The 22825-nt window shown below is 37.0% G+C and overlaps 1 protein-coding gene across 4 annotated transcripts in view; it reads left to right on the top strand.

Moving 5' to 3' along the window:
* Positions 1-22825, top strand: part of ATP8B4 (ATPase phospholipid transporting 8B4 (putative)) — a 236410-nt gene that overhangs the window by 74648 nt on the left and 138937 nt on the right. For all 4 annotated transcript variants that reach the window (XM_072808445.1, XM_072808446.1, XM_072808447.1 and 1 more), the window contains 2 exons: positions 1797-1895; positions 4728-4789. In XM_072808445.1, the coding sequence (XP_072664546.1) occupies positions 1797-1895; positions 4728-4789 (161 nt within the window). The remainder of the gene's footprint in view (positions 1-1796; positions 1896-4727; positions 4790-22825) is intronic.

Here is a 22825-nt window from a genome sequence, read left to right as displayed (position 1 = left end):
TAGCTTTGGGGTGATATTTTTATTTAATTGAATAACTATTTGTATTAAGAATCTTTTGGTTGTAAGTGACAGAAACCAACATTCGTTTAAGCAAAAAAGGAAATACATTTAGGAATCTATCTCATTTCATGTATGACTGGATTCATGGGCAAACTATTTCAATAGAATGTTCTCTTTCCTTCATCTTATTCTACCTAGTGGCTCCTGAAAGCTTTAGACCTTTATTCTCCTAGACTCAATTCTAATGAGAGAGAGAGAGAGAGAAAGAAAATCATTTTTTTTTCTTTGTTTATGCAGCAAATTTTGTGATCAGCTCTCACTGGACCATGCTGAGTTTCATCCTTATCCAAAACTAATCATGGTGACTCAAGAATTTGTAGCAATGGTTGTCTTAACCTGGATCACATGCCAAAATGTGGGGGCAGAATGGAATAAGTCTGCCAACATTGTATGTTCTGAAAGTAGAAGGGGTGAGATAATTTCTTAAGGAATACTTGAGAAGAAATGGGTGCTGAACGACACAACAAAACAGCAACAAAAACTCCACAATTAAAGCATACCTTACAATTTATTGAAAAGACTTTGGGATCCAAGATTTCTTTTTTTCCCTCTGTGAATTTGCTTTTGGTTTCTTTATATAACTCTTTACATCATTCCAGAATTTTGAGCTCATTTCTCTAATGGCTTTCTTATGTATAGTCAAAAGCTCTTGCTCACAGAATTTATATCTGGAAGGAGACTTTGGGATGGTTTTTTCCAGGCTCTTTTCTTCTGTTGATCAAGAAATGAGACCCAGAAAGTTCAGGTGATGTGTAAAGCTTTTACCATGAGTCAATGATAGACCTAGGATTAGAATCTATCTTTTCTGCCACTTAGGCCAATGTTTTTATTGGTACCCTAGAGGCTTTTAAGTTTGTTTTTAAATTTTGTATGGAAGCTATTGTATAAAATTGATTTAGTTGAGAGCTATTTTTGATAGGGCCTGATCTTCATATACTGACCATATCCACCCCACTGTTTCCTACCTGGGCTCTGACGCAGCTCTGTATCAAACCCCATTTGAAAACCATCTTTCTAGAAGAGTCATGTCAACTGTCACTGTCTCTCTCAAGTGGGTGATTTTGGAGTCAAATAGATCTAGGTTCAAATTTTAGCCATGTATGTTCTTGGCCCAGCTGGGTGACCTCTTGGGTACTTACTATAAAATGGGAAAATGATACCTAGGAGTATAACATTTCCTGACTCCAGGGCACTATTCACAATGTTTTCTATGTTGTACATTGGGGATGCTATTTATATGGAATACAAATCCTATGGGTATGTGCAAAACAACTCTGATATAGAGTATAACTCAATGAACTTTCTGAGGGCCAAATGACATAATATATGGAAAGTACTTGGCACAGTGTTTGGTGCAAAGTAGATTCTCAAAGAATCTCTCTTTTGGAATTGCTGAGAACTAGTAAAATTGTTAAAAGTTGAGATGAAAAGCTGAGAAAAGACAGTGATGGGTATAATCCTAGGGAAAGATAATTATCTGAAAGATTTTAAGAAGCTTACTTCTCAAGTTGGTATAAAAATTTTAGTTTTTGTCAAGTAGCCTGAAAATTGGTTTGGTGATACTTCTCTGTATCTTAGAAGTGAATGCAAATATTTAATTATTGAAAGTTATTCTACATTTGTACAAATAACTAAATGTAATCCCATTGCTTTTTCTGAGTCATAAATGATGACAAAATTTGGAAGATGTATTTCCTAACTTAAAAGCCCTAAACTATTTGAAATGTTTGTTTTAGCTGATTCCAGAAATCTCCTCCTTGACCTGGTTTACCACCATTGTGCCTTTGGTTTTGGTGATAACTATGACAGCTGTCAAAGATGCCACAGATGACTATGTGAGTATTTGCTTTTGAGCATTTTTGAGGTCTCAATTTCAATCACAATCTCTCAGAAACAAAAAAATGAGATCTCTTTGAAGTTTTTATTTTTAAGTTTTAAAAATTTAATTTTAAAAAAGATTTTACTTATTTATTTGAGAGAGTGAGAGACAGAGAACATGCATAAGTGGCAGGGGAGGGGTAGATAGAGAAGCAGACTCTCCACTGGGTGGGAAGCCTGATGAAGGGCTTGATCCCAGCACCCCAGGACCATGATCTGAACTGAAGGCAGATGCTTAACTGACTGAGCCACCCAGGCACCCCATTTAAAATTTTTAATTGGAGCTCTTTTGGTCAGTGTTATATAAAACTCTTTTGCTATTTGTTTAGTGACCAATACAGATGCTGTAGAACAAGAGCCTGTTTTTATTAAATGCAAGTAGGCTTGAATAATTAGACTTACTACTTCATTTTTCAGCCCCTAAAAAACATATTCACCCTACCTGCTTTCTAAGAGAGGCTTTTCTACATTTCCAAACATAAGACATCCCTTCATGTCTTTTCTAAGGATAAAGAGCCCCATCTTCAAAGAGTAAGAGGACATTCTAAAGAATGTTCCAAGTAGTTCTAGGAGAAGAAATTTTAACAAAGATTTCAGTAATGACAACTTTGGAGTAAATGTGTATCTTTTCCACAATATCTGATCTTTCAGGGAAATGGTACTTATTTAGATTCTTGAGTTTCTACATATTGGCTTTAAATGTCTTATTCATTGTCGACACACTTCATAATAGAGTAAAATGGTAGAGTCAAAAGAATATGGGCTTTGAAGAAAGACACCTTACTCTGCTATGTTCTAACAGTATGATATGAGGGAAACCACTTCTCTAAACCCTTCCTTGTCTGTATAATGTGGCTAACGACACCAGAACTGTTAGAAGGACAAAATGAAATGCTGTGTGTAAAGCACTTGGCACAGAGCCTGTCTCATAACGGGTTATATAATCGATGCTAGTCTGCTCCCTTCCTGTCCTGAGCAGTTTCTCTCTAAGCCTTCATATATGTTTCTAACGTAGAAATTGTCAAGAAGAGTCAGCCTGGACATGATACTACCATTTCTAGTCCTACCAAATTCCACCTGTTCCAATACTGAAACTTCTTGGCAAAACTTGCGCTGAAGTGAGAGAGGCTTATTTTGGGACCCAGAGAATAGAATGCTCAGCTTTCAGGGGGTGACTTGATTGGTCCTTTTCTATGATTCCTATCTAATCAATTTAGGGGATTATTTTCAGGTTAGATACAGTTGTGACTAAATAATAAGTCTCTTTTTACCTCTACTGCTGTTAATTCTTGAATATGCTTTTACTTCTGTGAGAATATGTATGGGCCCAATAACCAGATATATTTATCAGTCAGCATCTTGCCAGGAAAGAGATGTCATCCTGAAATGAGGAAGCTTGTAGAAAGATTAATAATGAAGGCACTGTTTACAAAAGGGCAAAAAAAAAAGGGGGGGGGGGCGGGTCAAAGAAAAGCATGTATTGTAGCACATGGATGGCAATACTACTCTTGGTCTGAAGGGGCAAAGGGAGGAAGCAATTATCTGTATCTAAGGGTTGTTCATGGCAGATGGGGCTATCATCAGGCTAATTCAGCTTGAAGGAAGCCACAAGAAAAGAAATACCCCATTCCACATTCCTCTGGCTACTCTGATCTGCCAGAACCACCAGTTGGCTAAAGCCAACCAGGGGCCAGAGGGTAGGTAAGGACCTTATAGGTCAGCTTCCCATGACAAGGGCAGAGTGGAGAAGATAGAATGTGGATATAGAGGAGCAAACAGCATCCTCATTAAATTCTATATTCAGACAAAATAATATTTCTATTGCTCTATTGAGAAGGAGAAATTTGCCTGCCAGTGATGGGCTGACAATCCTCTATCGATATTATAAATCTTTTCAAGTTACAAATGCTAAAAACATATTTTCCTATTAATATCTGTTAACTTATACCTGGCAGTCAGGGTAATTGCATGCACTGGGCATAATAGAGAAATTGGGATGGGTATGGGAAGGATATTAAAAAAGAGAAGGACTGGTTGAAGCATTTCATGATTGTAATAGTGATACAGTATTTTGATTTTTTTTTAAAATAAAAAAGCACTAATCTTGATAGTCTTATCTGAATGGCTCTTAATTTATGAGTTAGTAGGGTGCTCATAATACTTGGATTCTTCTAGGCAGTATAAGATATTTGCATTATTGGAATATACAAGAAGAAATAGTATCACTAGGGCATAAAAAAACAAATCCATTCCAAATGTGGTTCAGTATTGTATTTTGAGTTTCATTTTAAAAACTGTTTCATAAGATTACTGTTAACAATTAGAATTTCTGGAGAATAAAAATACATGTTATTACAAGTAATTTCTTGGCTTCAAAGAAATCCATAAAAAAGAATGACTGATGTTCCAATGAAGTATTAAGCACATATGTGAGAGAAATGGAAGTCTCCATTCCTCATTGAAGATCTCAAAACGTATAGTTTTCTCCAGAACTGGGTGGCAGAGTAAAGGGCATATTGTCTTCTTAGAAGCACCTAAAATTGTGTGGGAATTAAAAGAGCATGTGGCTAGACTTGTTCCATTGGTAACACCCATGCTAAGGGATATGAGAAGGCTATTGATTCAGATTTAGGACACATGGAGCTGGGTTCAAGGTAAGTGTAAACTGTGCTAATTTTGGATTGATGCTGATATTGTCCAAACATATGAGCTCAAAATATTTTTTGTGTCCCCCTTTGTGCTGGCAAAGTATGATTTAATATGTTTTTCACAAACATTTTGACTTTCAGTTTCGCCATAAGAGTGATAATCAAGTGAATAATCGGCTATCTGAAGTGCTCATCAACAGCAAGTAAGAAATAAATTCTTTGGGTTATTTTTAAGATTTCTGGGACCACAAAACAGGTCTTGACAATTGGTGGCTTTCTCTTTTAATTAAGTATATGTTATTTTTCCCTTTCAGTTTATTAAAAACTATGATGTAAGTCCATTTTATCTTCATGGCTTTTTTTTTTTTTTATTGTTTAGCCAATGCTTGTGCTACCCATTCAACCTCAAATCCCTATGGAGTTTGTTTTGTGGAATACAGACACATCATTATCATTTTTCATTTCTAGGTCTAATACTACTTAAAATTGACACCTATGTTATATCTTGTATGTAGTCGATGTTTCACAAATATGTAATTAATTAATTAGCATTAATTAATATGTAATTATTTAATATTTCTGAGAAATATTGCTAGAGAGACTTTGACACATTACTGTATCAGGTATAGTGATAAAAATCTTGCATTTACTTGAAAGTTGAATTTAGAATGGATTATCTACCATAACACAGATTTTAACTGCTTTAGAATTGATAAATATTTATGAGAATGATTCTTGAACTTGAAATGCTTTAAAACATGTATTTACACGCTAATAACAGTAGAAACACCTCTAGAAAACTTAGCAAATGTAAATTTCAAATCTTCATTCCATTGTTTCTTAATCTTTGTCCCTTTTTTGCTAATAATAACATGTGACAAAGTAAACTTACAATGTACTTCATTTGGCAGTCAATCACATTTGCCAATGGTTTTCAATCATTTGGTTACTGTGAAGAATATAGTTTTTTTTTGTTTTTTTTTTTTTTTTTTTTTTTAAGAATATAGTTTTTAAAGGAAATATCATAAAATGAATTAATCATATGAGATGAGAAATTCTAAGAAATAATAAAGATATCAAGAGGGACTACGTGTAATCTGGACAATAATTGGTAGGATTGAAGTAGTTAATCCCTTTCCATAACTAAAATGTTGACTGATCACTAATAATATAATGAATGCATATAGTTTTTAAATATTTGCTTGTTTTAGAAAATAGTGTTAAATGCACAATGAAGGAAAATGATCATACTTTAATACTATAATGATAGAGACAGAGCTTCTGAAAGTGTGATTCTGGCATGACATGGATAAGCCATAAAGATGCTTGGAGCCATGTGGTTCATCTCCAATGTTAACAGGTTTTTAATTGTTGCCCCTATAGTACGGTGTTTAAAAGCTTGGATTTTGCACTCAGAAGGACTCGGAGCATGAGTATAGTTTTGACCCTAAATAATTCTGTGGTCTGGAGCAAGTTCTTAAGAGGTGGTGAATCTTTGTAAGCTAATGCAATGTGTGGCTTTGAGCTGTGTAGCTGCATATCTTGACTTTCTCAAGTCTTGCAGTTCTAATGGAATATTAGATCTACCATTAATATGATACAACTAATACCCCAAAGGAACATTTGATAATAAATCTTATTCCATTGAAATATCATCTTGTATAAAGTGTGTTTAAACTATGTACAATTACATAATGAATTTAAAATAATGGCCCTAGCCTATCTTTTAATGTCCTTCAAATTACCAGTTAAATCTTGTGGCAATACTTGGGCATGATAGATATTGGGACCTCTACTTGGAGGCCAAGGGATTAACCCAGGAACTTAGATATTCAGAAACTTGATGATTGTATGTCTTCCACACATACTAGCTATCATTATCATTATTGTTAGAAGCAGTATTACTGTTACTTTCTTATGGTTGCCTATAGCTTTCCATTGATTCCTTAAGAAGTAGCATCTCTTTGTAATTCAAAATGGGTGTGATGTTTTGATACGTGTTGTTGCTGATTCTATAAAGTTGAAAGGAGAAACACATATTATTGAGTATGGAGTGTTGTTTAGGATTCGGTAAGAAATCAGGCAAGACTTTCCATTTATAAGATTACCCATTACTGTGCACTCCTCTAGGGCAGGGGTCATCTCTTGATTACATCTGTGTCCCTGGAGCCTAGCACAATGTCTATTTAATTTTCAGACTGAGCAGTAACAAGTATCCTCGCTGAAAGAGCAATCTGCCAGGGGACCTTGATCTGTCTAATTTTACTGAGTTCTATCATTGGCCAATTCCAGTGGCTGGGGTGGTGGTCTTTGTACAGTGTACTCAGGCTATGGAGACTGGCTTTCTAGTTTTTAGATTTTGAAAAATTGTAGAGATCAAATGGACTCAGATCTGAGATAGCCCAGGGAGCTTGGAGTCCTCCCTTCGAGCTGGTAGTTGTAGAAGATACTGCTGGGGCTCTACCTAGGTCCCCACTGTCTTCTGTGCTCATCTCCAGCTTCTGTGTGCATTGCTTGTAAGTACTTGCCCCTGCTGTTTTCTTCAGAGCACTGCCATTGAGCTACCGGAGCCACTGACTGATGGGTGCAAGAGTGTGAAAGAGCAGTGCTCTTGACTCAAGTTGAGCAAGCTCTGAGGTTAATTTGTACTCTCAAGCACTCCTTGAGATCAGATGGAGGATGAGTCGTTGCCTGCAGTTACACCCTGTGTGGCTTTTTCCCTTTTTCCTGTGTTGCTTTTCATGTCCCTTCCCGGTTTTTCCTGGAAGTACTTTCCTAATGAACCCTTTGCATGTCATACTTTATCTTAGGATCTGTTTCTAAGGAACCTGATGTAAAAGAGTAGTTAACATATACTAGATCCTATTGCAATGTTGATGTATATTAGGAAAGTGCTTTTGGGTATATCCATGGCACCTGTGGGTTCTGATCCAGGACTAAAGAAAGATGCCTGGAGGGGATCAGTGGAGTCCAGGTGTTGTTAGAGGTGAGTGTCATAGTGCGGTGGGTACAGCCAGGTACTTATGGCTTCCTTTGTGCGCTGCTGGCAGAAAGTCTTGGACTTGGGGCCTTTATATTAGGAAAGGAGCCATCATTGGCTTGTCTTGGAAAGAGTGGAGACATTGTCAGCCTCAGGGTCAACATCTTTGAGGGGAAGAAGGTGGGATGAAAGCACTCAGTTAGGCAGCCACTCGCCACATGTGGCTAGTGAACACTTGCAATGTAGTGGGTCCAAATTAAGTTCTGCTGTTAAGTACACACCAGATTTTGAAGACTTAGTGCCAGAAAGAGAATATGATATGTCAATAATTTTTTTTATATTTGTTTCATTTTGAAATGATAATATTTTGTATATACTGGTTAAATAAAATATATTATTAAAATGAAATTTACCTGGTTTAAAAAATTTTTGTTCTTTTATTTTTTTTATTTTCAGTGTAGTTAACACACAGTGTTAAATTAGTATCAGGTGTACAATACGTGATTCAATACAATACCCGGTGCTCATCAAGAGAAGTGTACTCTTAATCCCTTCCGTCTATTTCACCCATCTTCCCGTCTACCTCCCCTCCAGTAACTGTTCTCTGTAGTTGAGTCTGTTTGTTTTTTTTTTTATTTCTCTCTTTTTCTTTGCTCATTTGTTTTGTTTCTTTTTTAAAAAGATTTTATTTATTCATGAGAGACACTGAGAGAGAGAGAGAAAGAGAGAGAGAGAGAGAGAGAGAGAGAGGCAGAGACACAGGCAGAGGGAGAAGCAGGCTCCATGCAGGGAGCCTGATGTGGGACTTGATCCTGGGTCTCCAGGATCATGCCCTGGGCTGAAGGCGGCACTAAACTGCTGAGCCACCCAAGATGCCCTGATATTTGTTCTTCTCTTAGTGGCTTGTTTCACTTAGCATTGTACTTTAGATCTATCCAGGTTGTTGCAAATGTCAAGATATAAATTTATATATTTATATATAAATATATAATATATATTATATATATTTACTATATATATCATTTCTTCTTTATGCATTCATCTATGGATGGACACTTGGAATACTTTCATAATTTGGCTATTGTAATAATGCTGCAGTAAGCTTAGGGGCATATTTACCCATTCAAATGAGTGTTTTTGTGTTCTTCTTTTTATAAATTTATTTTTTATTGGTGTTCAATTTGCCAACATATAGAATAACACCCAGTGCTCATCCCGTCAAGTGCCCCCCTCAGTGCCTGTCACCCAGTCACACTCCCCCCCACACACACACCTCCCCTTCCACCACCCCTAGTTCGTTTCCCAGAGTTAGGAGTCTTTCATGTTCTGTCTCCCTTTCTGATATTTCCCACTCATTTTTTCTCCTTTCCCCTTTATTCCCTTTCACTATTTTTTATATTCCCCAAATGAATGAGACCATATAATGTTTGTCCTTCTCCGATTGACTTATTTCACTCAGCATAATACCCTCCACTTCCATCCACGTCAAAGCAAACGGTGGGTATTTGTCGTTTCTAATGGCTGAGGAATATTCCATTGTATACATAGACCACATCTTCTTTATCCACTCATCTTTCGATGGACACCGAGGCTCCTTCCACAGTTTGGCTATTGTGGACATTGCTGCTATAAACATCGGGGTGCAGGTGTCCCGGCGTTTCATTGCGTCTGTATCTTTGGGGTAAATCCCCAGCAGTGCAATTGCTGGGTCGTAGGGCAGGTCTATTTTTAACATTTTGAGGAACCTCTGAATAGCCAGGGGAATTTTAAATTTTTTTTTAATTTTTAAAAATTTATTTATGATAGTCAGAGAGAGAGAGAGAGAGAGAGAGAGAGAGAGAGAGAGGCAGAGACATACATAGGCAGAGGGAGAAGCAGGCTCCATGGGACTCCATGGAAGCAGTCCCCCTACGTGGGACTCGATCCCGCATCTCCAGGATTGCACCCTGGGCCAAAGGCAGGCGCCAAACCGCTGTGCCACCCAGGGATCCCACCAGGGGAATTTTTAAAAAGAAAACCATAGCTGGGGGCATCACAATGCCAGATTTCAGGTTGTACTACAAAGCTGTGGTCATCAAGACAGTGTGGTACTGGCACAAAAACAGACACATAGATCAATGGAACAGAATCGAGAATCCAGAAGTGGATCCTAAACTTTATGGTCAACTAATATTCGACAAAGGAGGAAAGACTATCCACTGGAAAAAAAGAGTCTCTTAAATAAATGGTGCTGGGAAAATTGGACATCCACATGCAGAAGAATGAAACTAGACCACTCTCTTGCACCATTAACAAAGATAAACTCAAAATGGATGAAAGATTTTAATGTGAGACAAGATTCCATCAAAATCCTAGAGGAGAACACAGGCAACACCCTTTTTGAACTTGGCCACAGTAACTTCTTACAAGATTCATCCATGAAGGCAAAAGAAACAAAAGCAAAAGTGAACAATTGGGACTTCATCAAGATAAGAAGCTTTTGCACAGCAAAAGATACCGTCAACAAAACTCAAAGACAACCTACAGAATGGGAGAAGATATTTGCAAATGACATATCAGATAAAGGGCTAGTTTCCAAGATCTATAAAGAACTTGTTAAACTGAACAGCAAAGAAACAAACAATCCAATCATGAAATGGGCAAAAGACATGAAGAGAAATCTCACAGAGGAAGACATAGACATGGCCAACATGCACATGAGAAAATGCTCCACATCACTTGCCATCAGGGAAATACAAATCAAAACCACAATGAGATACCACCTCACACCAGTGAGAATGGGGAAAATTAACAAGGCAGGAAACAACAAATGTTGGAGAGGATGTGGAGAAAGGGGAACTCTCCTGCACTGTTGGTGGGAATGTGAACTGGTGCAGCCACTCTGGAAAACTGTGTTCTTTAGTTAAACACTCAGTAGTGCAATTATTGGATCATAGGGTAGTTCTATTTTTAATTTTTTGAGGAACATCCATACTGTATTCCACATTGGCTATACCAGTTTGCATTCCTACCAACAGTGCAGGAGGATTCCTTTTTATCCATATCCTCTCCAACACTTGTTGTTTCTTGTGTTTTTGATTTTAGCCATTTTGACAGGTGTGAGGTGATATCTCATTGTGGTCTTGATTTACATTTCCCTGATGATGAGTGATGTTGAGCATTTTTTCATGTGTCTGTTGGCCATCTGTATGTCTTCTTTGGCGAAATGTCTGATCATGTCTTCTGCCTATTTTTGATTCAATTATTTGTTTTTTTGGCATTGAGTTATAGAAGTCTTTTTTAAAAAATATTTTATTTATTTATTCATGAGAGACAGAGAGAGGCAGGACATAGGCAAAAGGAGAAGCAGGCTCCTTGCAGGGAGCCCGATGTAGGACTTGATCCTAGGACCCCCGAGATCATGTTCAACTGCTGAGCCACCCAGGTGTCCTGAGTTGTATAAGTTCTTTATATATTTTGGATATTAACCCTTTATCTGATGTATCATTTGCAAATATCTTCTCTCATTCAATAGGCTGTCTTTTGGTTTTATTGATTTTTTCCTTCACTGTACAGAAGCTTTTTATTTTTAATTTTTATTTTTTTTAGATTTTATTTATTTATTCATGAGAGACACACAGAGAGAGGCAGAGACATAGGCAGAGGGAGAAGCAGGCTCCATGCAGGGAGCCTGATGTGGGACTTGATCCTGGGACTCCAGGATCACACCCTGGACTGAAGGCGGCGCTAAACCGCTGAGCCACCAGGCTCCCAGAAGCTTTTAATTTTGATTCACTCCTAATAGTTTGCTTTTGTTCCCCTTGCTTCAGAAGACTTATCTAGGAAAATGTTGCTACAGTTGATGTCAGAGACATTACTATGTGCTCTCTTTTAGGATTTTTATGGTTTCAGGCTTCACATTTAGGTCCTTGATCCCTTTTGAGTTTATTTCTGTGAATGATGTGAGAAAGTGGTCTAGTTTAATTCTTTTGCATGTAGTTGTCCATTTTCCTGACACCATTTGTTGAAGAGATTGTCTTTTACCCATTGCATATTCTTGCCTCCTTTGTTGATTAATTGACCATATAATTGTGGGTTTACTTCTGTACTTTCTGTTCCGTTCCATTGACCGCTGTATCTATTTTTGTGCCAGTACCATACTGTTTTGATTACATCAGCTTTGTAATATAACTTGAAATATGGGATTGTGATACCTTCAGTTTTGTCTTTCTTTTTCAAGATTACTTTGGCTGTTTGGGGTCTTTTGTGGTTCCATACAAATTTTAGGATTGTTTGTTCAGTTTTGTGGAAAATGCTGTTGGTATTTTGTTAGGGATTGCATTAAATGTGTAGATTGCTTTGGGTAGTATGGACATTTTAACAATATTTGTTCTTCCAACCTAAAAGCATATAAAGTCTTTATATTTGTATCATCTTCACTTTCTTTCATCAGCATTTTATAGTTTTCAGAGTACAGGTCTTTCCCCTTCTTGGTTAAGTTTATTCCTAGGTTTTTTATTATTTTGGTACAATTATAAATGGGACTGTTTTTTTAATCTCTCTTTCTGCTACATTATTAGTGTATAGGAATGCAACAGATTTCTATACATTGATTTTATATCCTGTGACTTTACTTAATTTATTTATCAGTACTACTGGTTTTCTGGTGGAGTCATTAGGGTTTTCTATATATGTAATGTATAATGTATATATATATATGTATACTGTCATCTGCAAATAGTGAAACTTTTACTTCTTCACCTGTTTAGATGACTTTTGTTCCTTTTTGTTGCCTGACGTGGCTAGGACTAGTAGTACTATGTTGAACAAAAATAGTGAGAGTGGACATCCTTGTCTCATTCCTGACCTTAAGGGAAAAGCTCATTTTAAAAAAATTTTCTTTGAATGTGGTTACTAGAAAATTTAAAATTATTTATGTGGCTCACAATTGTGGCTGGCATTCTATTTTTTTTTTTTTTTTGGATGACACTGCTTAGTGCAACACCTTTAGATACCTGTGAAAGAACAGAGCAGAGAAGAAAACGAACTCTGTGCTACAAGCCTAGTCTACTGATTCTCAGCCCAAGATTCTCTGTGAGATCCTGCAGGCTACCAGCATTATGGTTTGAGTAACTATTAACAAATAGGCTCAGCATTACTTTTTCTTAATATTTTATTTCCCTGACATCTTCTGAACTTACACTTTTGCACTAGAACAATGTAGGTTCAGATGCTGCAGTGAAATTACCCTTTCAGTCTGAATGTTTCCTTGACATCTCTAGATTTTAAATGGCTCTTGACCATCATCTTTTTGGGCAACATATTCCATTTTATACTATACTTTCCTGAGCATCAGTAAATTTTGTGTAAGTCTCTTAAACTCTTTCATAGAAACACCCATCAATATTATTCAATCTTTTTTTTTCTTTTTTTTTTTGGAAATTATGTGTATTTGTAGGGAAAAATATGGACTTTTATTTTTTTTTACTACTGCAGAGTATTGTCTCTGCACTCTTGCAGTCTGGTATTCCTAGATGCTGCATAATAGTAGAAGCAAATTCCAGTAGGAACAATTTTCTTTGTTTGTTTAATCAACTTTTCCAGTTTCATTGAATGATTGAAGGACTGAATGAATATCCCATTGGATATTAGGACTGAAAATTTGTCTCATTTTTTCCCTTTAGTATATAGTCTATATAGTCTTTTTTTCTGTTACAAAAATAGCATATGTGCATTAAGAGAAATTTGGAAAATAAGAAAAAATAGAAGAAAATATAGTATCTATACTTCCTGCTATCCAAAAGTAGTTATTGTTACTGTTTTCTTGTTTTTCCTTACTGTCTTTTTTTCTATGCCAAGATTTCTTATAATTCTGTGTGTGTGTATATGTATGTGTACCCTTCAGTTTTCACTTCACGTCATATCATTACCATTTTCCCAATGTCTTTAATATGGTCATTATACAAGTAATTTATAAGGGCTGTATAACATTTGGTTGAGTGCATGTCTCATAATTCAAATAACCTATTTTCATATTGCTTGATATTTAGTCTATTTTCAATTAAAAAAATAATTTCTTGATCTTTCTAAATTGATTGATCCTTTTTCCATAAGACTTTTTGTGACGTATTTATAAAACTCAGCTAGGATGACTAAATGAACACATTATTTGAAATAACGAGAACTCGGAGCATTATTAGCTCACTGACAACAGCCTTTACCAGAGCATCTAGGGATTAAGTCTAAGTAGGACCAGGTTGAGCATATTTAATGAACCCTGGGAGGTTTCAGTTCCATCAAACATGATTGTTTCCTGAGTGGGTGGCTATCAGACCATTGTCACCAAGTTCCAAGTTTATCTCTTCTTAATCATAGCAGAACATGCGAAAGAAACCGCATGTTTTGCTTTTAAAAAAATCTATTAGTGACGGGAGTGCCTGGATTGGTTAAGCATCTAACTTTGGCTCAGGCCCTGATCCAGAGTCCTGGGCTCAGCTCTGCTCCCTCTCCCTCTGTCCCTTCCCCACTACCGCCTGTGCTCACACACTCTCTCTCTCTCTCTCTCTCTCAAATCAATAAACAAAATCTCAAAAAAAATGTATTAGTGGCACATGTAAATCCACAAACATCAATAATCTGAAACAATTTGAATATGTTTTATATTACAATTACTAGCTATATAGCATTCATATATTAAGTATATGCATCAGTTCTGAACTGCAGATCGATCTCCTAGAGGAAATTTGGGCAGTGATTCAATGTGTGGCTAGCAGATCCTTAAGGCAGCTATGAAGGAACTCTTCTCTTCTTTGTCCTGCCAGAATAGAGGTATATGGACAGATGATCAAAAGATCTATCAGTTGCTCTTGAATTCTTGGAAAAAATCCAGAAGAGGGAGACTACATTTATAGTATTCTCCTATGCTAGATTTGATTCCAAATGTCAGTCTTGGGTGAGTGGATTATTGTTCTTGTTAAACATGCTTTCTTTTTCTCCTTGAGCACCTGCAATAAAAAATACCAAAGTTCATTGAACTTAATGAGGCTGAAGCTGACATATACATAGTGTGTCTGTATGCTTCTTTTAAGCGGGGGAAAAGGAGACACTTGAGGTTCTCAGATTCTGTTGATCCCATGGGAGGACCTATAATGCACCCTGCATTGAGTTATCTCTCCTTCATCTGCACTTGTGGGCTTACAATTGGACTGAAGACTTCTGTAGTTATACATAGGCAGAACACAAACTCTCTGAGTTTATCTCCAGCTTAGATAATTTACATGTTATGATGGTACTACTGGGTCTAGGGGACAGCTATTTAGGGTCTAGTATGAAGAGTCCTGCATATTTAAAAGGAAAACTTGAGGCAAAAATCTTGATTATTCTTTTTAAAAACAATGTTAATAAAACACACCATTATGGGTATAGATAACGATAAGTTCAAAAGCAAGCTAATAGGAGTAGTCTTGGTACTTTTTGGACTAAGTGGAAGTGATTCAAAAATTAACTTAATTTTTAGCTCATGCTACTAACTCACAGTAAAAGCAATTCAAAAATAGTTTCATCTTCAATAAATAAATTTCAGTTTTTTTAAGACTTGGATTGATAACTTCTTAGGCAGTTTCTATGTGTCAGTTTTGCAGATGGAAGGCCGTGGAAGCCCAAGCCAGTGGGCTGGTTTCTGTATGTGAACTGTGACATTGTTATAGTTCTTATAAATGATTTTCCATTGTAATCAATTATTTTGGATGAATACAATTTTTTAAAGTTGTGGATGTCTAGATGATGACTATTTCCCCAAATGAGGTTCATCTTGAAATAATAGGAAATCATAACACTTTCAAAACTCTGCATATGAGCTTTTCAGTGGCATTTCCTAATTTCTTTTTAAAGTTGATATAAGCCAGATGTTAGCTGCTCCCCTTCCCTTCTCTTAAAGCTCCCTCAAAGACATCCCCTGCCCATTTCCCCATAAAGTCATTAAAGAGCAAGGTAGAGTTGACTGAAGATTTGAGTCAAGTTTATTTCACACACCCCACAACTAACAATTTGAAATCCTATTTTAACATTTTCTTCCCCATGGTTCTCTTCCTCTGCTTCTGGACTTTGTAATCTCTCCTTCCCCCATTCAGTACTCAGTATAGTTGACTCCAGTCTCTTCTCTCAGTGTCTGGACCGCTCATATTTATCTTCCTTTTATTACTCAAAGTAGTTTGGTTCTTCCTTGGCTCTGAACTCAAACCTGTCATAGCTGCTTACCAAAATAGAAGGCTCTTCTATAACTAGGACACTCTTATCTTAGATAATAATGGAAGTAAAAAATATACCAAATTCTATATAACCTTTAAAACTCGATTTTCTCTCTTTTTAAAAATAGGTTTATGCATCTCTTCACAGTTGTCATAGGATTTCTTTTCAAAAAACACCCCCCCCCAAAAAAAAGAAAAAAAAAAGAAAAAACAAACCCAAACCTAAGCCACAAAGGCATTGGAATTGTTAGAACATTAACTTTAATGAGGTAAAGCTTTTTTAAGATCTTAAAATCTGAGAGCCAAATGAGATCATAGTATTATAGTGGGTAAATTTGGTTTTCATCAGAGCTCGCAGGTTGTCTATATCAAACCAAACAAATGTTAATAACATTGTTGGCTACTTATCATTAATAAACTATACATACATTTCTACTATAGGGACATTTTGCTTTAGATCTCGTGAGATAATCTCAATGGGTCAATTTTAGATTGGCACATTATCTGTCTTTTGTGGGTATAAAGTTAAGAAAACTTAAAGAGTATGAATAAAACATAGAAATTACTTTTGATTCCATCACTCAGATCAGAGTAAACTACAGTGTGCTTGTGAAAGCATTTTATCTCTCCCTTTCCTCCTCCATCTTTACTCTTTCCTTTCTACTCTTCTACACAATATTCATTTTAAAAATACTTGAGATTATATTATATCCTATTGTGGTTTGAAGGTACTCCTTCCCCAGTATGTCCACTGGAACCTGTGAATGATCTATTTAGAAAAGGGCTTTTGCATATATAATTAAGGATTTTGAGATGTGATCATTCTGGTAATCCAGTCACAAGTGTCTTCATAAGGGAAGGGAAGAAGATTCACACTGCAAAAAAGAAGATTAATGTGAAGATAGAGTCAGAGATAGGAGTTTTACAGCCCCAAGCCAAGGAATGCCTAAGCTGCCAGGAGCTGGGAGAGAGGCTAGAACAGATCCTTTCCCAGAGCCTCCAGAGGGAGCACTGCCCTGCTGACACAGTGATTTTGAACTTTTACCCTGCAGAACTGTGAGGGAAGAAAGTTGTGCCGCTTTAAGCTATCTAATTTGTGGCAATCTGTTATAGCAGACCTAGGAAAATAATACTCAGTTGTTTTTAGCTTTTAATTGAGAGGCTCTATATTTGATCATTTGTTCATTCTTTCACTCAGTACACATTTACTAAATGCCTACTATATGTCAGGCAGAATGCTACATTCTGGGGATACAGAGTTAAATAAGATATAGTTTCTGCTTCAAATATGATGTAATCATACATATATGGTATGCAGTAAACAAGTCTATCTTTAGACTTGCTCTTCATCATTTTTGCTGATAGGTAACATGAGTGAACAAAATGACTCATTTTATTAGGTTATCCAACTTCCAGAGATTCTCATCAGTACATAGACTCTGTAGACAAACCAATGCTAGGTTGTTAGAAACCTTGGTAGGATTTGGGAAGCTGGTTAGAAATGGTGCCTTGAAGCTGTAACTCAAGGGAACTACCTTTAAGCTTGAGTAGTATTCTCAAAAACTAAGATCTATTTCCCTATTTCATATCAGGAATTGAAAAAATTCTACTTGTTGATCTTTGATGACAATTAGATGTTCAATAATAGAAGAAAAATAAAAGAGGGGCAGAGAGTATCGAAAGTAAAAGTATTGATCTCTAAATTAGATTCAAAGACTCAAAAGAACCTGTGATATTGGGGTCTGTAAGAATGATATTGTCAGCAACCTAGGGAAAGAAACTCTGGCAGTAGCATTGTGTACCGGTTACTAGAGCTAAGGAAGAAAGAGAAAGTGTAATTGAGATTATAATGTTGAACAGAATGAAGGAAATAGATTCTAATGATGGAGAAAGAATAGATTTTGAAAGTATGAAGAAAGTTGATAGTATTTTTTAATAGAAAATCAATGGTACAATGAATTTGCTTTCTATAAGCTTTGGAAAATAGTGTTCTTTCACAGTAAATACCTATTGGATTATTTTTTACTGAAGTATAATTAACATACAGTGCTATATTAGTTTATATTATTAATCATTATATTGTTAATTCTATATATTACTCAGTGCTCATCATGGTAAGTGTACTTTTAATCTCCATCATCTACTTCACCCATCCCCCACCCACCTCCTCTCATAACTACCAATTATTCTCCGTATTTAAGAGTTTATTTTTGGGGCACCTGGGTGGCTCAGTTGGTTGAGCATCTGCTTTCAGCTCAGGTTGTGATCTCAGGGTTCTGGGATCAAGTGCCGCATCAGGCTCCCTGCTCTTTGGGGAACCTGCCTCTCCTTCTGCCTCCCTCTCTCTCATGAATAAATAAATAAAATCCTTAAAAAAAAGTTCCTTTTTTTCTTTGTTCATTTGTTTTGTTTCTTAAGTTCCACATATGAGTGAAATCATATGGTGTTTGTCTTCAAGTAACTTATTTCACTTAGCATGATACCCCTCAGGTCCATCCATGTTATTGTGAGTGGCAAGATCTCATTCTTCTTTTATGGCTGACTGATATTCCATTTTATATACACCACACCTTTTTTTGGATTTATATGTGCCTAGAGTCCAGTGTTAAATTTAGTATGGGGGAATTCTGGGGAAAAGGCAGGAAAGTGCAACATTGAGAAATGGAATTGAGGCTGGAGAGGGATTCCTGGAGAACTCATGAACATTAGCAAAGACTAAATGGGCTATGTTGGCAACAGGGGATGCATTTCATTCAAATGATCTGGTTTGATTTGTGTCAATCAGCATGTGCTGGGGCTTCATCAGGGACATGAAGTGGAAGTTTTATAGGGGCAGTGAGAGTAGTGGCAGGAATCCGTGTTGACTACTCGTTATTCACCTATAATTATGTAACACTTGTTTGTTCCAGCCACTGTGTAGGATACTAGGGTATAGGGATTATTAGGATTCAATTTCCTTCCTACCAGTAGCCTGAAGTCCAGGGAAGAGGGGGACCAATGAAAAGACTTCTTTTACAGCAATAGGTGATATGATTAAGGGAGCATGAGATGCGCTGGGAACTTCCACATGGGACTCCAACACATGTTTTGGGACACTGGTAGGAGGGATATTGTTATCTCAGGATAAGTCATAGAAGAATGGGCCCACAGCAAAGATCAGCCATTGAAAAGGTAATTGAATGGTGGGGTGAGAGGGAGCTGAGAAAAAAAGAGGATTTGGGAAGAGTGCTATTTTTAATTAACATCTCATGGAATATCTTACTCATACTGAAACTTGAGTACCTTTGGGCTAGGTATTTCAAAGTCCCTCCCAGTCCCCAAATACTGACTCCAGTCCTCTTCAGCTTTGTTGTGATAGTGAAGAGCCAAAGAAGGGAAGTCAGTGAGTGGCTCTATAGGATAAAAAGATCTAACAGAAAATGGGAGGTTAGAAGTGTATAGATGGATAACATGGTAATAATAATGATGAGTATGACAATGATGGTGGTAGTGTTGGTGGAAGAGAGGAGTCAGACATAAGAGAGCAAGTTACAGAATGGATTGGGGAAAGAAGAGAGGAACTTTATAGGATCTTCCAGGTGCTAGAAATGCAGTGAATTCAGACACCACCTCTTACAGTCATGGAGCTTAGTATCTGGGAGGGAGGAGGTAGACTTAATATAAAATACTCAGGCTAAATAGAATATAGTTACATGCTGAAGGAAATTCTGCTAAGGAAAAGATTATGGTTCTACAGAAAGGTTTGTAGGTAGGGGAAGGAATGGGCAGAGGTGAGGCAGTTTAGGGATGGGTTCTTTGAGGAAGTAGTAAATTTGAGCTAAGAACTTAATGACAACTAGCAGTTCATCAGGCAAGGGGAGTGATGGGATGGGAAGAAGAACTATAAAGAGACAGAACAGCATGTGCAAAGGCCTTGCAGAAGGAAGGAGGATGGTGATTACTGGGGAATGAAGCACAGATAGTGTGGCTGAGAGAAGAGCAGTGTGAGATGAGGCTAGAAAAGCAGTTAGAGGCCAGATCCTGCAGGACTTGAAGACCATGTTAAGAGTTTGGGTCTTTTCCCTAAGAACAAAGGAAATACATGGAAGGATTTACCCTTTGAAAAGCTCATGCCTTTCATGGGAGAAAAGGCAGTGGAAAAGGGCCAGGAAAGATGTGGGGAGAGACAGTTGTGTATTTCTGTACTTGTCTGTCTGTCCTCTAGTTCTGTGAGTTACTAGAGCCTGAGGCAATCTCTGTATTCACATCACCCAACTTAACAATGTGCTCCATGTTGTCACTGCTCAATAATATGATGCATGAGCCAAATGCATTTAAACTAATTAAATGAATCATTTTGAGGCAAGATTAGAATTTCTTTTAGCCATTTCCCTCTTCTTCCCCCCTTTCTTCCCTGCAACTAATATGGGGTAAGGGGAAGAATCCACATATTGCATGTTCTGTGTACATCCTTATCTGCCATCATTGCCACTTGACAGTGCTGTTTGCTGTGGGATCATTGGCTACCAAACCCATCCTTTTTTTTTAAATTTATTTTTATTTCTTTTTTCAAACCCATCTTTAATCCAGGTGCTCTGGGTTACTGGGCGTGTCTTTGACATTGTTGTACCTTAACATGCATGGGAATGTGTAAAGAGAGGATTAGGTTCATCTGGGCCTCATTCTGAAATAGCAGAGCTCATTGGAGCAATGCTTACTATTTCTTTTTTGTAGCTGCCCTCAGATTGTAGCATGTCAGAAAGGCAAAAATATGGTAACCTGAGTGCCCAAGTCACTTGGACAGAGAAGTAGAGATAGGCTTCTTTGTGTCTGCATCAGATGTTTCCTTCTAGCAGGACTTTCTGAATTGCCTGGCTAACAAATCCTGTTAATCCAGCTTTCCTCATCTGGTTACCTTACCCCTTTCCAGGCATTTGTGTTCAGACATACTTTCCCTCTTCACACTGCTAAATTTAAGGCTTAATTTTCAAATCAAATGCTCATCTGGCTGACTGCCTGAGAAATCACATGTGGAGAGCTCATAGACCCAGGCAGGGAATTGTGCCCTTGCTTCTGGAGAGTGGGTCTGGAAACCATATGAACTGTAAATAGTTTTAAAATGTAAAAAAGTAAAGCTTTCTGCCAAAAGATGAGAGCTGAGGTTTTTTTTCCCCCCTCCCTAGGCTTAGTTATTAGGTATCTGTTGGAAATTACTGACCTCTATCATGTAGTCTGTTTGCTGTCTTTATCAGCTGGGGCTGGACCAGCCAGATTTAACCCCCTTGAGAACTCAGCTCTGCCAACACCTGCTTTATTAGAAATAGGTTCTGGGGTCATTGCTATGTACCATAAGTTGTCAGGTACAAGATTTTAATAGAAATTGCCTTACTTCACTTAATACTTCCTCCTACTAGGGTGATGGAAATAGGTTAATGTTTTTTAAAATAATAGAGCCTAATTTTCTAGTAAGAACAAGAAAAAGAAAAAATAGGAAAAGGATCATGGTTTCCTTTCTTTGCTTCCTATCAGATAATGTGACGTGCTACAACATCACCTCCCACTTTGAGAAATATTGCTTAGCATGTGTCCTATTTTCTTAGTTGGACTTTCTTTCTTTTCTTTACTTGATCCTTCATTAATGAAAGTAGTTACATAAGACTTTTCTTTTTTTCTTTGCCTTTGGCCTCAATTCTTGTGGTGTTGAGGTACAGAGATGTTGTCACTCTTTCTTATGTATAGACTAACAGAGATACCTTTTCATTCTGAATTGGCAAATATCTTCAGATTCTTCTTTTTATCCCCTCTGTATTCCAAATTTAGTCCATTCTGTATATCTTTTTCTCACTCTTCTTCTAGGAGTAAAGAAAAAGGGACACTGAAACCGAGGTACAAAATGATGTGAAAACACTATTCAGTATAGGCCCTTTTAAGTAGAGAATCCTAAAGTAGAGACTTTAGAATATTAGATGTCTCTCTTCGATAGAGATTGTAGCAGAGTTCATACAAATAAATATGCAAAAGACCACAGAATAAATGCTTAGAATTGGCCTGTAGATTTGTTGATATTTAGTGTCTAATCTGGTGCTGATAATGTTGACTAATGTAAATTCTATTCAAATGGTACCTAATTATTGGCTACCATCCCGGGTATGAAATCTCCCAATTAACCAAGTAAAAAATGCAATTCCCAGCAGTGGCTCTTGTGATTAGGAAAAAAATCATAAGAGAGAAGATTGCTTACACACATATTTAAATACATTTTTGCAGATTACAAAGAAAACCATAAAGCCTGAAACTTCTTGATAGCTAAAAAGCATAGAGGGCTTGGTGTGGGGTAGAGGGCAGTGTGAGGCCAGTTTGTCTTTGCTCTGAAGGAGAAAAACTTTATCTTGGAGCACAGTGGAGTACAGAATGTTTGTCAGAAAGTGATTAAAAGTGCAACTTTCTGGCTGAAAGCTTTCATCTTCCTAATAGAGAAGACCAGAGTCTACTCCAGGCAAAAAAGGCATCATCTAGCTATATGCAGGAAGCGGAAAATTCTAGAGACTTTGAGACTTAAGTAATGCTAGAGAGAAATAAAGGGATTGCACTAGAAGGACTTTCTCATCCCCCTTTCTTCTAAAATATGAGAAATGGAAAGACCATTTTATATATCAACCCTCAACCCAAAGCTCTCAGCTGCTCCAGGGACTTACAGAATAAGGTCTATAAGCCATGGGGCAGCAGATATGTAAGGACTTTCACCAAAAACCAGATTTACCTATGCCTTTCAGGGTCAGGGATAGTGGATTAGTTTGGGAGCTCTAATTCATGTTGTAGGTTGGGGCAGGGGAGAATGTTGTAGTAGTTCCTGCTTATACCCCAAACCTAATTGGCTCAACAATAGAGCCAATCTTGTTGGTTCCAGTTGAATTATTATTCTGGTGCTATTAAAACCAGACACGTGGCTGCTCTGAACCAAAAAGGAATGCTTAGGTTTGCATTAGTTCCCCAAATACGGAGTATCTTCAATATACCAAAGATGATTAATGTGCCTTTGCTTGTTTTATGGACTC

This window comes from Canis lupus, chromosome 32 (assembly GCF_048164855.1).
Source record: "Canis lupus baileyi chromosome 32, mCanLup2.hap1, whole genome shotgun sequence".
Lineage (NCBI taxonomy): Eukaryota > Metazoa > Chordata > Mammalia > Carnivora > Canidae > Canis > Canis lupus.
Note: the sequence above shows the minus strand (reverse complement) of the source record. Positions and strands in the feature narration are given on the sequence as shown.